Raw genomic sequence first — 15693 nt, 5'->3', positions numbered from 1 at the left:
TCTGTTCTTCATCTTGTTCTTCCTTCATTTTCCTTTCACCAGCTTGAGTATTCTTTACATCTCCCGCGACTGTCATTGCCACAAATCAAAACCAATGGTGCATATTTCCTTTCTAAGCTACAGATTTGGATCAGAACTATACTCTGGATTATCGATTTCCGGATGTTGCCAATGTCCTTTATAATTTGGATTATCCAATTGTTTTGGTTGCCATTCTCCTTTATATTCGGGATTATCAACCATTGGGGGTTCCCATTCACCATCCATTTCATCATCCCAGTCTTCTGGTTTGGTGGCATCAGGATCGGGAATGAGTTGAGGTTTATCCCAATCTTCTGGTTTTGTGTCATCTGGGTCGCGAATTGTGGCCTGAAAATGAAAAGTAAACAAATTAGTCGCCCACTTCACCTGTAAACCATATTTGTACTAGCGCTTATTATCATAAACTGCTTTATTCTCCATAATATTTATTATTAATTTATTAACTTTGTTATGTTTTTCGACCTTTTTATCCAATTATTAAAAATAAAATTATCTTCGAGCTTGAGGTCAGTATATTTTTATTTGGTATTTATCCCAATATTTCGCAATTATAAAATTGCATATTCAGGGGTAGGTCTACAAAATAACAATTATATTCTATAATTAAAGATATAAAATTATACAGAAAAATATCACAGCATTCTAAAGACTAAAAATTAAAATAATAAAAACATCAAAAGATTCGCTTACATATACGTAAAAACTATGTTGTCAAATATTACTTAAGATCTAGCGTAGTTTCACTACAATTGTCTGATGTAAATATTGAACTGAAAGGTTTTTACGTATCGCACATTCTCTTTTGAGTTAGGAATCGATAGCAGTAAGCTGCATTGTCAGTGTCGCTCTTGTAGTTTATCTTCTTATTTGTTGGTATTTTGTTAATATGCAGCATTTCTAATGTTAAACGTCTGTTATAGTTACTCTCTGTTTGTAGGGTATTAACATTTTCAAAATTTGGCAGGTGGTTGTTAAGCTTGCAGTGTTCCGCAAGCGCAGTTTTTTGTATCGAGTTTTGATTCCTTAATTTAATGTCAGATTTGTGTGCCGAAAGTCTTTGCTTGAGTTTGTTTTTGGTGGTGCCCACATTTATCTTCCTCATTACCGTCACATTCGATTTGATATATAACATTGTGTCTTTCAAGACTTGGGATTTTGTTTTTGGTATTGCTGAACAGCCGTTTCAGTGTGTTGTGTGAACGTTGTGCAATATTAAATTTATTATTGTCATATTTTTATATTGATGTTAAATTTGTTGAGTATTGCCATTGTATCCAGTATTACATTATCTCTTAGAATTGCAAATAGATCGTCCACATATTTCGTCAATATTACAGATTTTGTCGTCAGTTGTTCCATACAGGTGTCAAGTAGTTTCTCCATAACTATATCAGCTACAATCGGAGAAGCTGGTGAACCCATTGGTAGTCCTTTCTTTTGTTTGTACAGTTTGTCACCATATATGAAATAACGATTGTCCTTTATGCAGAATTTTAGAATACTTAAAAATAGCCTCTTTGTCATATTTGTGTATTCTTGTATTTTGTCCCATTTTTCTTCTATAATTGAGAGTGCTAAATCTACAGGTATGCTGGGAAACAGTGATACCACATCGAATGAAACCATCTTTTCATTATCCGCAATCGTCAAATTGTGTATCTTATTTCTAAATTGTACGGAATCCCTTACATTGTACTTTGAATTAGTTGTTAAGTTCTTTAGAATGTTCGTCGCATTTCCCAAATCATTAATAGAAAATTTAATATCAAACTACAACAAACTAAACAATAAAGAAAAACCTGGTACCTGGTATTTCTGAGAGATTCCATAATTCTGATTTATATGACAATAATAAATTTAATATTGCACAACGTTCACACAACACACTGAAACGGCTGTTCAGCAATACCAAAAACAAAATCCCAAGTCTTGAAAGACACAATGTTATATATCAAATCGAATGTGACGGTAATGAGGAAGATAAATGTGGCAAAATATATGTGGGCACCACCAAAAACAAACTCAAGCAAAGACTTTCGGCACACAAATCTGACATTAAATTAACGAATCAAAACTCGATACAAAAAACTGCGCTTGCGGAACACTGCAAGCTTAACAACCACCTGCCAAATTTTGAAAATGTTAATACCCTACAAATAGAGAGTAACTATAACAGACGTTTAACATTAGAAATGCTGCATATTAACAAAATACCAACAAATAAGATAAACTACAAGAGCGACACTGACAATGCAGCTTAAGGGTTGTTTACACCATCTATCAATGTCGTATGAGATGTCAAATTTTCTACCTGCGAAAGTTGTACACATAGTGTGACCACTATGAAAATGTTCATCTATAAAAATGATTTGGCAACTCATATGTAAATTTTTCATTTAGGGAGCGCTCTATTTGATACGGCATTCTTGTATGTAAACATAAATTTATCAGCTGTTTTCTGGCATTCTCAAAAAAAAAAGAAAAACAAAATCTTTTAAAAAAGAAAATGGAAAGTTATGTATATTTAAATATTTAGAAAAGTAAACAAAGGGTGTTTATAATGTAATTTTCAGATCGATTGGTCGAAAGAAGCAGTCTTGGAAATGATTGCTTTGTGGCAAAAACATAAATGCCTCTATAACCCCAAAAACCTATTCTACCACAACAAACATGCTAGATATTCATTTTCCTTCAACCAAAATTAAAATTTGCGCAAATTTGCAAGTCAACAATAAATGTAAACAATGACAAAAACAGCTGTTTTTATATTTATTGGTTATGTCATACGAAAATAACACTTGTAGGTATGAACGCTCAAATTGAAAGTTGTATGGATGACGTCAATTTTGACAAACATGGAGAATGTCGAATGGGTGAAAGAAATGACAGCTCATATGACATTGATAGATGGTGTAAACAGCCCTTTACTGCTATCGATTCCTAACTCAAAAGAGAATGTGCGATACGTAAAAACCTTTCAGTGCAATATTTACATCAGACAATTGTAGTGAAACTACGCTAGATCTTAAGTAATATTTGACAACATAGTTTTTACGTATATGTAAGCGAATCTTTTGATGTTTTTATTATTTTAATTTTTAGTCTTTAGAATGCTGTGATATTTTTCTGTATAATTTTATATCTTTAATTATACAATATAATTGTTATTTTGTAGATCTACCCCTGAAGATGCAATTTTATAATTGCGAAATATTGGGATAAATACCAAATAAAAATATACTGACCCCAAGCTCGAAGATAATTTTATTTTTAATTATTATTAATTTATTCTATTCTTTTTATTTGTTATGTTAATTCTAGAAATTGTATAATTTGCTTCTGAGCGGTATGTATACACAGGCTGACTTCTTAAATGCAACATGATTCGTCTCATGACATCGTCTTGACTTCATAAATGCAACAAGACGCGTCACGTTACGCGGTAATTGCCAAATTCGCGCAGTGTCTCCACTTGTGCTACACTACAATTGACATTTCTTTAGTACTGTTATGTCAACTGCCATTTACGAAGAAAACAAGAACAATACATGAAAAAACAATTAGAAATTGCGGATTTGTGGTATGATGTATAATAAATATATTAAAAAAAAAGGCGAAAGCAAAAAACATTTTTACGAAAAGTACGCAAATTAAAGCAGTAAAATGACTTGTGTCTTTTTTGACAATGTCTGTGTTGCCACTCATACTGACTTTGTCTTCATATTAGATTGTCATCACTTGCAATGGAAATGATGCATTTATGAAGTCAGCCATAACTAAATTATATTTATACTAGCAAAATGCCCGCTACTTCGTATGCGGAAAGCATATAAAAAACAAATAAACAATATATAATATGGAAATGACAAACACTGAAAATTTGGTCGCACTAATACCAATTTTAATCAATATTTTTTTTTATCTTAGTACTGTACGTACCCTTTAAGTTCGATTTTCAAAAAGATCAGCCGTATCTCACCCTTACACATTAACAGCGAGATCAACGTTGCACACCAATACACACCCTAACTCCAAAAAATAAAAATTCCAGCACTGTCCCTACACCCAAAAACAAATTGAGTACCATTAAATAATTTTCGTATACTTATGGTACGTATTTCGACGATATATCTCATCCATACACAGACATTAATACAAAATAATTACAGTAAATTCCATAATAATTACAGTATTTCCAAATCTCAAGATTCCAGTCCAATTCCAAATTGTACCAAACTTAGTATCAAGTCAAACTCTTCGTATCCATAAGTAAGATTTTCCAAAACTACCTCAATTCTTCACTTTAGTAGTAATCTTACTTCCAAATTTCAGGATTCAAACTCTATCCGTTAAACCAAATTAAAATTGTACAAAATTTAGAACAATTTAGAATTTTCGTACCAATTTTCAAAACTTTCTCAACGCAACAGGGCTACAATAATCATACTTTCAAATTGCAGGATTCCACCGCTATCCGTTCACCTACATACAAATTGTATTAAATTTAGTACCATAAGTTTGCTTTTTCAAAACAACCTGAATCCTACTCTTCGACTGTAATCGTAATTCCAAATTTCAGGATTCCAGCTCTATTAATTCACCAGAATCCAAATTGTATCAAATTTAGTACCATTTCATTCCCAAACAAAATTTTCAGGATTCCAGGTCTACACGTTCAACCAAATCTATATTGTACCATATTTAGTACTTCTCGTACCCACACGTACGACTTTTCAAAATTTCCTCAATACTACACTCCTACAGTAATCTTAATTCCAACACTATCCGTTTACTAAAATTCAAATTGTACCAAATTTAGTGGTTTTCGTACCCATAAGTACGAATTTCCAAACTACCTCAATTCTACTGTCCGGCAGTAATCATAGTTCCGTTCATCCAAATCCAAATTGTACCAAATTTAGTACCATTTAGTACTTTTCGTACCCAAAGGTACGAATTTCCAAAACTATCTCAATCCTACACCCCTACAGTAATCTTAATTCAAAACTTTAGGATTCCATCTCTATCCGTTCACCCAAATCCAAATTTATTACTGCTCGTAATCATAAAAACGAACTTCCAAACCCATATCCTTATTTCAACGCCACTTCCCAACCTTGATTCCCATACCAAATTTGAAGATTCTAGCTTTATCCATTAAAAATATGCAATTGGTACCAAATTTAGAAACTTTTAGTACTTTTCGTACACTTATAGGTCGAGTTTCTAAATACCCTTTGGTACATCTTCCTAACTCTCCACCAATGACCACTCGTTCAAAATTTCAGAATTCTAGCTCTTCGCGTTTGCCTAATACAATGGATTCCATATTTAGTACACTTTAGCACTTTTCGTACCTTTCTACGACGAATTTCCAAAAACCCATTTACACAAAAACAAATTGTACCAAATTCTGTACAATTCGATTTTCCAAAACAACCTTAATCCTTCACTTAAACAGTAACCATAATTCCAAATAACAGGATTCCAGCGCTATCCGTGCACTCAAATCCAAGTTGTACCATTTGGTACATTTCGTACCCATAAGTACGAATTTCAAAAACTACTTCCATCTCAATCTTATACTCCAACAGCAGTCTGACCGAATTCCAGGATTCCAAATTGTATCACAGGTAGTACCACTTAGTAATTTTCGTACCCTTACTACCTCAGTCCTACACTCCAATAGTTATCCTAATTTCAAATTTCAGGACTCAAACACTATCCGTCACCCAAATCCAAATTCTACTCTATAGCCTACCGCGAACGGGTTTCAAATTCTAACTCTTTCCGTTTACTAAAATTCATACTTTAAATTAAAATAAATAAAATTAAAATACTTAAAATTCAGGATTCCAGTTCTATCCGTTCACCCAAATCCAAATTGTAATAAATTTAGTACCATTTAGTACTATTCGTACACATAAATACGAATTTCCAAAATTTCCCCAATCCTATGCTCCAACAATAATCTCAATTTCAAATTTCAGGATTCCAGCTCTGTCCGTTCACTCGAATCCCTATTGTACCAAATTTAGTACTTTTCGAACACATAAGTACGACTTTCCAAAACCACCCTCATATCTCAGTCCTACACTTCACAGTAATCTTAATTCCAAATTTCAGGTTTCCAGCTACATACATACGTTCACCCAAATCCAAATTGCAATAAATTTAGTACCATTTAGTACTTTTCGTACCCATAAGTACGAATTTTCAAAACTACCTCAATTCTACACCCCACCAGTAATCTCAATTCCAAATTTCGAGATTCCAACTATATCCCTTCACCCAAATCCCCATTGTCCCAAATTTAGTACTTCTCATTAACATAAGTAAGAATTTCCAAAACTTCCCCAGTCCTACACTCCAACAGTAATATCAATTCCAAATTTCAGGAATCCAGCTCTATCCGTTCACCCAAATCCAAATTGTACTAAATTTAGTACCATTTAGTACTTTTCGTACACTCAAGTTTCCAAAAACCCTTTGGTGCATATTTCTTACTCTTCATCAGTGATCCTCAGTCCAAATTTAAGGAATCAAACTCTATCCGTTCACCCAAATCGAAACTGTACCAAATTTAGTGCTATTTAGTATTTTTCGTACCCTATGTACGAATTTCCAAAACTTCCACAATACTAAACTCCACCAGTAATCTCAGTTCCAAATTTCGAGATTCCAGAGCTATCCGTTCACCCAAATACCCATTATACAAAATTTAGTTCCATTTAGTACTTTCCGTACACATAAGTACTAATTTCCAAAACCACCCTCATATCTTAATCCTACACTTCAACAGTTATAGGCCGTTTATATATAACAAGGTTAACCCAGTGGGTCTGGGTTTCAAATGTCATTTCCCTTGTATATACTTCAAATAAATCCTCATAAAGAAGGTTAACCCTGCAAAAAACTATAATATAAACGCCGTATAATATTAATTCCAAATTTCAGGTTTCCAGCTCTTTCCTTTCACCCAAATCTAAATTGTACTAAATTTAGTACCATTTAGTACTATTCGTACACATAAATACGAATTTCCAAAATTTCCCCATCCTATGCTCCAACAATAATCTCAATTTCAAATTTCAGGATTCCAGCTCTTTCCGTTCACTCGAATCCCTATTGTACCAAATTTAGTACTTTTCGAACACATAAGTACGAATTTCCAAAACCACCCTCATATCTCAGTCCTACACTTCACAGTAATCTTAATTCCAAATTTCAGGTTTCCAGTTACATACATACGTTCACCCAAATCCAAATTGCACTAAATTTAGTACCATTTAGTACTTTTCGTACCCATAAGTACGAATTTTCAAAACTACCTCAATCCTACACCCCACCAGTAATCTCAATTCCAAATTTCGAGATTCCAGCTTTTATCCGTTCACCCAAATCCCCATTGTATCAAATTTAGTACCATTTAGTACTTTTCATACACATAAGTACGAATTTCCAAAAGTTCTTCAATCCTACACTCCAACAGTAATCTCAATTCCAAATATCAGGATTCCAGCTCTATCCGTTCACCCAAATCCCTATTGTACCAAATTTAGTACTATTTAGTACTTTTCGTACACATAAGTACTAATTTCCAAAACTACCCTCATATCTCTATCCTACACTTCAACAGTAATATTAATTCCAAATTTCAGGTTTCCAGCTCTATCCGTTCATTCAAATCCAAATTGTACTAAATTTAGTACCATTTAGTACTTTTCGTACCCATAAGTACGAATTTTCAAAACTACCTCAATCCTACACCCCACCTGTAATCTCAATTCCAAATATCGAGATTCCAGCTATTATCCGTTCACCCAAATCCCCATTGTATCAAATTTAGTACCATTTAGTACTTTTCATACACATAAGCACGAATTTCCAAAACTACCCTCATATCTCAATCCTACACTACAACAGTAACCTTAATTCCAAATTTCAGGTTTCCAGCTCTTTACGTTCACCCAAATCTAAATTGTACTAAATTTAGTACCATTTAATACTTTTCGTACACATGATTGGTAATTTTCCAAACCATTTCCTTTTAGAAGCACCACTTCCCAACCTTGATTTCCATACCAAATTCCTATATTCCTGGGGCCTATTATTGATTTCATTAATTAGTTATCGATTTCTTCAAATTACAGATTTTGAAATTGAATAGTTATGACTGTACATCTCCATATACGATAAAATTCTTAATTGCAAATAAATAGTGGTAGTATGCACAATTTTATTGCACTTTCATTGATTTGCAAACATTTAGTTATTCACGACATCTGTTGCAATGGAAGATAACAAATGTCTTGTCTTTCTATTATTTAGTGGTTTACGGTAAAATAAGTGCGCCTAGAAGTAAACTACAAAATTTGAAATTATGTGTGATCGTTTACGGTATCATGAAGTTATAGCATTGTTAATTTGACACATGTCTTGCAGAGGGCCAACTAAGTGCATAAGTACGTAATAATAATGAAAAATAAGGATTTTTGTTGTTGTTATTTTTTGTGGTTCCAGGACGAATTTTCTAAAACCCGGCCTTATCTCGCACATTTGCATCAACAGTGACCCACTGGTAAAATTTCAAGCTCCTAGCTTTAGCCGTTTTGGCTGGGCGTTGATGATGAGTCAGTCAGTCAGTCAGTCAATCACTTATCACCAAGCTCATTTATATATATAGATAATACAAAGCGCCGTTTGCATAAGAGAGTTTTGCCGGCAGTCAGTGTGCGCTTACTGAGAGCAAGTGTGCATACATTTAAGTCATTATTTACGCAATATTTGCCTAATGTTACCTTACCTTTAAGCCATACAAAATGCAAAAGTAAGTTTGCACCGGAGAACCTTTGTGGAACTGTGTAAAAACTTCTTAACGTTCAGATGTATTGGCCACCACTGTAAATAACAGCGTCTATTGAAAGCCAATAGCCTTTAAACCTAAAAAATTAACAATTATTTTGATGTATGTTGGAAACCAAACATACAATACTCATGGCAATTCTAAAAGAATGGATTTATTTCATAAGTGTCGTCTGATAGGTAGATGCTACGTTAACTATATTTTCTTCCCTATCATCAAAATATAGTTCCACTGAGCTTATCATTTTAGAAAACTATGACATTTGTGTACAAATTCATATTTCTCATTTATTCAAAACAAAAAAAAAAAAAAACGCCGCCACAGCACCGATTACTTGCTATCGGCGATTATTTTCTATCGCTTTACGTGGTACACATTTTAAATTTTGTCGCAGAGACGATTGACAACGCGACACGACTCGTGCCGCAATACGGAATCGACCCAGAAAAAATTGTGAACTTAGCCAAGTTTCGCGCCAATTTTGTTACCAATTGCTTTGGAAAGTGAGACAACACAACACGAAATATTTTTGGTATATTTATTTGAAAATTCATTCTCAGTTTTGCCACTGCTTCATTGAGATTATGGCGACCTTGGTAATGGGAAAACTCCCTGGGAATATTCGGAACAGGGCTCTAAACAATAATCATTGTTTTTTTGTGAATGTGTACATAATTATAATTTATTACTATATCTACAGCTCGTCATGTTCATTGACTTGGTCGTCTTGTTCTGACAGTTCCTCTTTATCATCATCATCTGAATATGAAGACTTTTGTTCATTCTCATCTTTTTTTCTCTGTTCTTCATCTTGTTCTTCCTTCATTTTCCTTTCACCAGCTTGAGTATTCTTTACATCTCCCGCGACTGTCATTGCCATTTCAATATCGTCCGTAATAAGTATATTATCGAATATTGTTCCAGACTTAACTTGCCACAAATCAAAACCAATGGTGCATATTTCCTTTCTAAGATACAGATTTGGATCAGAACTATACTCTGGATTATCGATTTCCGGATGTTGCCAAGGTCCTTTATAATTTGGATTATCAAGTTGTTTTGGTTGCCATTCTCCTTTATATTCGGGATTATCAACCATTGGGGGTTCCCATTCACCATCCATTTCATCATCCCAGTCTTCTGGTTTGGTGGCATCAGGATCAGGAATGAGTTGAGGTTTATCCCAATCTTCTGGTTTTGTGTCATCTGGGTCGGGAATTGTGGCCTAAAAATGAAAAGTAAACAAATTAGTCGCCCACTTCACCTGTAAACAATATTTGTACTAGCGCTTATTATCATAAACTGCTTTATTCTCCATAATATTTATTATTAATTTATTCTATTCTTTTTATTTGTTATGTTAATTCTAGAAATTGTATAATTTGCTTCTGAGCGGTATGTATACACAGGCTGACTTCTTAAATGCAACATGATTCGTCTCATGACATCGTCTTGACTTCATAAATGCAACAAGACGCGTCACGTTACGCGGTAATTGCCAAATTCGCGCAGTGTCTCCACTTGTGCTACACTACAATTGGCATTTCTTTAGTACTGTTATGTCAACTGCCATTTACGAAGAAAACAAGAACAATACATGAAAAAACAATTAGAAATTGCGGATTTGTGGTATGATGTATAATAAATATATTAAAAAAAAAAAGACGAAAGCAAAAAACAATTTTACGAAAAGTACGCAAATTAATGCAGTAAAATGACATGTGTCTTTTTTGACAATGTCTGTGTTGCCACTCATACTGACTTTGTCTTCACATTAGATTGTCATCACTTGCAATGGAAATGATGCATTTATGAAGTCAGCCATAACTAAATTATATTTATATAATACAAAGCGCCGTTTGCATTAGAGAGTTTTGCCGGCAGTCAGTGTGCGCTTACTGAGAGCAAGTGTGCATACATTTAAGTCATTATTTACGCAATATTTGCCTAATGTTACCTTACCTTTAAGCCATACAAAATGCAAAAGTAAGTTTGCACCGGAGAACCTTTGTGGAACTGTGTAAAAACTTCTTAACGTTCAGATGTATTGGCCACCACTGTAAATAACAGCGTCTATTGAAAGCCAATAGCCTTTAAACCTAAAAAATTAACAATTATTTTGATGTATGTTGGAAACCAAACATACAATACTCATGGCAATTCTAAAAGAATGGATTTATTTCATAAGTGACGTCTGATAGATGCTACGTTAACTGTATTTTCTTCTCTATCATCAAAATATAGTTCCACTGAGCTTATCATTTTAGAAAACTATAACATTTGTGTACAAATTCATTTTTCTCATTTATTCAAAACAAAAAAAAAAAAAAAAACGCCGCCACAGCACCGATTACTTGCTATCGGCGATTATTTTCTATCGCTTTACGTGGTACACATTTTAAATTTTGTCGCAGAAACGATTGACAACGCGACACGACTCGTGCCGCAATACGGAATCGACCCAGAAAAAATTGTGAACTTAGCCAAGTTTCGCGCCAATTTTGTTACCAATTGCTTTGGAAAGTGAGACAACACAACACGAAATATTTTTGGTATATTTATTTTAAAATTCATTCTCAGTTTTTCCACTGCTTCATTGAGATTATGGCGAACTTGGTAATGGGAAAACTCCCTGGGAATATTCGGAACAGGGCTCTAAACAATAATCATTGTTTTTTTGTGAATGTGTACATAATTATAATTTATTACTATATCTACAGCTCGTCATGTTCATTGACTTGGTCGTCTTGTTCTGACAGTTCCTCTTTATCATCATCATCATCATCTGAATATGAAGACTTTTGTTCATTCTCATCTTTTTTTCTCTGTTCTTCATCTTGTTCTTCCTTCATTTTCCTTTCACCAGCTTGAGTATTCTTTACATCTCCCGCGACTGTCATTGCCATTTCAATATCGTCCGTAATAAGTATATTATCGAATATTGTTCCAGACTTAACTTGCCACAAATCAAAACCAATGGTGCATATTTCCTTTCTAAGATACAGATTTGGATCAGAACTATACTCTGGATTATCGATTTCCGGATGTTGCCAAGGTCCTTTATAATTTGGATTATCAAGTTGTTTTGGTTGCCATTCTCCTTTATATTCGGGATTATCAACCATTGGGGGTTCCCATTCACCATCCATTTCATCATCCCAGTCTTCTGGTTTGGTGGCATCAGGATCAGGAATGAGTTGAGGTTTATCCCAATCTTCTGGTTTTGTGTCATCTGGGTCGGGAATTGTGGCCTAAAAATGAAAAGTAAACAAATTAGTCGCCCACTTCACCTGTAAACAATATTTGTACTAGCGCTTATTATCATAAACTGCTTTATTCTCCATAATATTTATTATTAATTTATTCTATTCTTTTTATTTGTTATGTTAATTCTAGAAATTGTATAATTTGCTTCTGAGCGGTATGTATACACAGGCTGACTTCTTAAATGCAACATGATTCGTCTCATGACATCGTCTTGACTTCATAAATGCAACAAGACGCGTCACGTTACGCGGTAATTGCCAAATTCGCGCAATGTCTCCACTTGTGCTACACTACAATTGACATTTCTTTAGTACTGTTATGTCAACTGCCATTTACGAAGAAAACAAGAACAATACATGAAAAAACAATTAGAAATTGCGGATTTGTGGTATGATGTATAATAAATATATTAAAAAAAAGACGAAAGCAAAAAACAATTTTACGAAAAGTACGCAAATTAATGCAGTAAAATGACATGTGTCTTTTTTGACAAAGTCTGTGTTGCCACTCATACTGACTTTGTCTTCACATTAGATTGTCATCACTTGCAATGGAAATGATGCATTTATGAAGTCAGCCATAACTAAATTATATTTATATAATACAAAGCGCCGTTTGCATTAGAGAGTTTTGCCGGCAGTCAGTGTGCGCTTACTGAGAGCAAGTGTGCATACATTTAAGTCATTATTTACGCAATATTTGCCTAATGTTACCTTACCTTTAAGCCATACAAAATGCAAAAGTAAGTTTGCACCGGAGAACCTTTGTGGAACTGTGTAAAAACTTCTTAACGTTCAGATGTATTGGCCACCACTGTAACTAACAGCGTCTATTGAAAGCCAATAGCCTTTAAACCTAAAAAATTAACAATTATTTTGATGTATGTTGGAAACCAAACATACAATACTCATGGCAATTCTAAAAGAATGGATTTATTTCATAAGTGTCGTCTGATAGATGCTACGTTAACTATATTTTCTTCTCTATCATCAAAATATAGTTCCACTGAGCTTATCATTTTAGAAAACTACCTATGACATTTGTGTACAAATTCATTTTTCTCATTTATTCAAAACAAAAAAAACCCGCCACAGCACCGATTACTTGCTATCGGCGATTATTTTCTATCGCTTTACGTGGTACACATTTTAAATTTTGTCGCAGAGACGATTGACAACGCGACACGACTCGTGCCGCAATACGGAATCGACCCAGAAAAAATTGTGAACTTAGCCAAGTTTCGCGCCAATTTTGTTACCAATTGCTTTGGAAAGTGAGACAACCAGTCGCTACTCAACCTTGGTTGACATTAGACCTCTCTTTTCGACTGCGTTTCTTTTTGTGTGTTTTTCTAACAAACAACAACAAACATACACAGCAAAACATAAACAAACTGCAAACCCGCATTTTTGCATGTCTTTATAATTTTTGCTTTCTTCTTTTGAAATTTACAAAAGAATATTATAATTTTTATTGTGTGATACGCTTAAAAAATGGACGGGGTTGGCAAACCACCCCCGTTACCACCTCCTCCTCCCCTTCCTGGGGATTCAAATAAAAGAAAAGCCCCAAGATTATCCAGTGATAAAAAATCCTTCAAATTTAATTACGGCGCGCCCATTAATAATAATAAATCTCCACAATTCTTTGCTACAGTACCTTCGCAACCTGTTTCATTTGCAACTCAACACAAGGCTTTTACTCCAACATATCCACAGTCAGATCCTGCCTCAGCGACAACTTCAAGGTCGACACCATCTTCATATCAAAGGTCATTATATGGTTCCAATCAGAACCTAAATGAATCTAACCAACCACTATCAATAATAGACATTCCGCAACTCTCAGCACCACCAACAGCAAAACAGCAACCGTCATCAGCTCCAGAAGCAACACAATCCAATAACCCCATTTCAACCAATCCGTCCAATACAACAAACAAAACGGACATTTACAGCTTCAATGAAAACGAAAACAAAATAGTTCTTTATAGCGAATCACATCCAGGTCCCTATTATGTACTTCTTACTTCGGATGAGCCCATTTGTCCTAGGAGAAAGAACTCTGAACTGCATTTATATGCCAAAATAGCTTCAGCAAACATAAAAACGCATTTTGTATCTAAAAATATAGCGTATAAAACTTTCCGCCTACACTTCAACGATTATAACGAGGCTAATAATTTTGTACTAGACCCCAATGTCAAAAGAATAGGGTTTAATGCTTTTATACCTGACAGATTTGTGCAAAAATTCTACGTCATCAAATCTGTACCAGTTGAGTTTACAGGTAAAATGATTTTTGACGAAATCAATAGTAGTGACAATGATTTCAAAGCGGTGTCGGTTTACCGTTTCAAATACAAGAACGAAGAAGGCCAATATGTTCCCTCACAAACCGTAAAAGTAGGTATTGTGGCGGATGGCATTGTAAAAGAAGTCAAAATGTTTAGTTGCTGGATTGAGACCGAATTATACTTACCACCTGTCCGTCTTTGCAAAAACTGCGGTCGCATTGGACATATTGCAGTTAGATGCAGATCAGCTAAAAGATGTCTCCTTTGCGGTGAAAAGATTGAATGTCCGAATAACTGTACCAATACGAAATGTAACACATGCCTTTCCACAACCAAATGCAATCCCTACTGTCGTCTACCTAGATGCATACTATGCAATATGGAAGATCACAATGCCATGGATTTCAAAAAATGCAACAAATATGTTATCGAAAAAAACGTTCAAGAGTCAATGGCTATTTTAAATCTGTCCAGAAAGGAATGTCTTCAAAAAATGTCCTCCAATTACTATGAAGTTTTAGATGAGCCGCAATATGAAAACCAATTTCCCTTACCTTCAAGGAAAAGCAAACCTCCAGTTACTACTTTCAACGAAGAATTCAACCGCAGACAAACTAAAATAAAATACAACAAAGTTACAGCTAACGTTCCTAAAAGAACACTGATCACAGCAGAACCAGAAATGTCTCTACCATCCAAACCATCATTCGAATTTCCGAACTTCTCGAAAGTATCTGAGTATGAAAAAATTTTTTCGAATTTTACGAAACAATTAGCAATTGTTCTAACAAACGCAAAATGCACTGAAGGTCTACAAGTCTTAAAAAATTTTTCAAACGCCTTAATGGCACCTTTACAAGAAACTCTTACAACCTCAAATATAACTAATCATGATAATTCTCCAACATAACATACAAAGCTTGAATAAAAACAAAAACTATCTAGATATCTACTTAAATAAGTTTGCTGTTGATATATGCATTCTCAGCGAAATTTTCAACGTCGATGAGAATGCATCCTTTTCCTACGTGAAAAACTACAATTTATTCTGCAAAAAGAGAAGCGACAATTATGGCGGTGTTGCCATATTACATAAGAAAAACATTAAAATGAAAAAAATTGCTTTTAACACGATCTTGGACATTTTAATTTGTGAAACCACAAATTTGTCTAAAAATCTAACGATTGTCTCTGTGTACTTTCCACATTCGGTAAAATCCAA

At 34.2% G+C, this 15693-nt stretch overlaps 2 protein-coding genes across 2 annotated transcripts; both read right to left on the bottom strand.

Annotated features, from left to right (window-relative positions):
• Positions 1 to 9432: 9432 nt before the first annotated feature.
• LOC141405305 (calreticulin-like) lies at positions 9433 to 11063 on the bottom strand. Its single transcript, XM_073989536.1, has 2 exons — positions 11055 to 11063; positions 9433 to 10133 (listed from the first exon to the last, which is right to left on the bottom strand). Exons 1-2 carry the CDS (start codon positions 11061 to 11063, stop codon positions 9603 to 9605), a joined length of 540 nt encoding a protein of 179 aa, XP_073845637.1. The 3' UTR covers positions 9433 to 9602.
• LOC141386945 (calreticulin-like) lies at positions 9979 to 12187 on the bottom strand. The gene has a single exon (XM_073955850.1). It carries the CDS (start codon positions 12055 to 12057, stop codon positions 11623 to 11625), a length of 435 nt encoding a protein of 144 aa, XP_073811951.1. The 5' UTR covers positions 12058 to 12187; the 3' UTR covers positions 9979 to 11622.
• Between the last annotated feature and the right edge of the window lie 3506 nt (positions 12188 to 15693).

Source organism: Musca autumnalis, unplaced genomic scaffold (assembly GCF_047663935.1).
Source record: "Musca autumnalis isolate F117 unplaced genomic scaffold, ASM4766393v1 scaffold_1, whole genome shotgun sequence".
In the NCBI taxonomy this organism is placed as follows: Eukaryota; Metazoa; Arthropoda; class Insecta; order Diptera; family Muscidae; genus Musca; species Musca autumnalis.
This window is presented reverse-complemented; position numbering and strand designations above follow the sequence as displayed.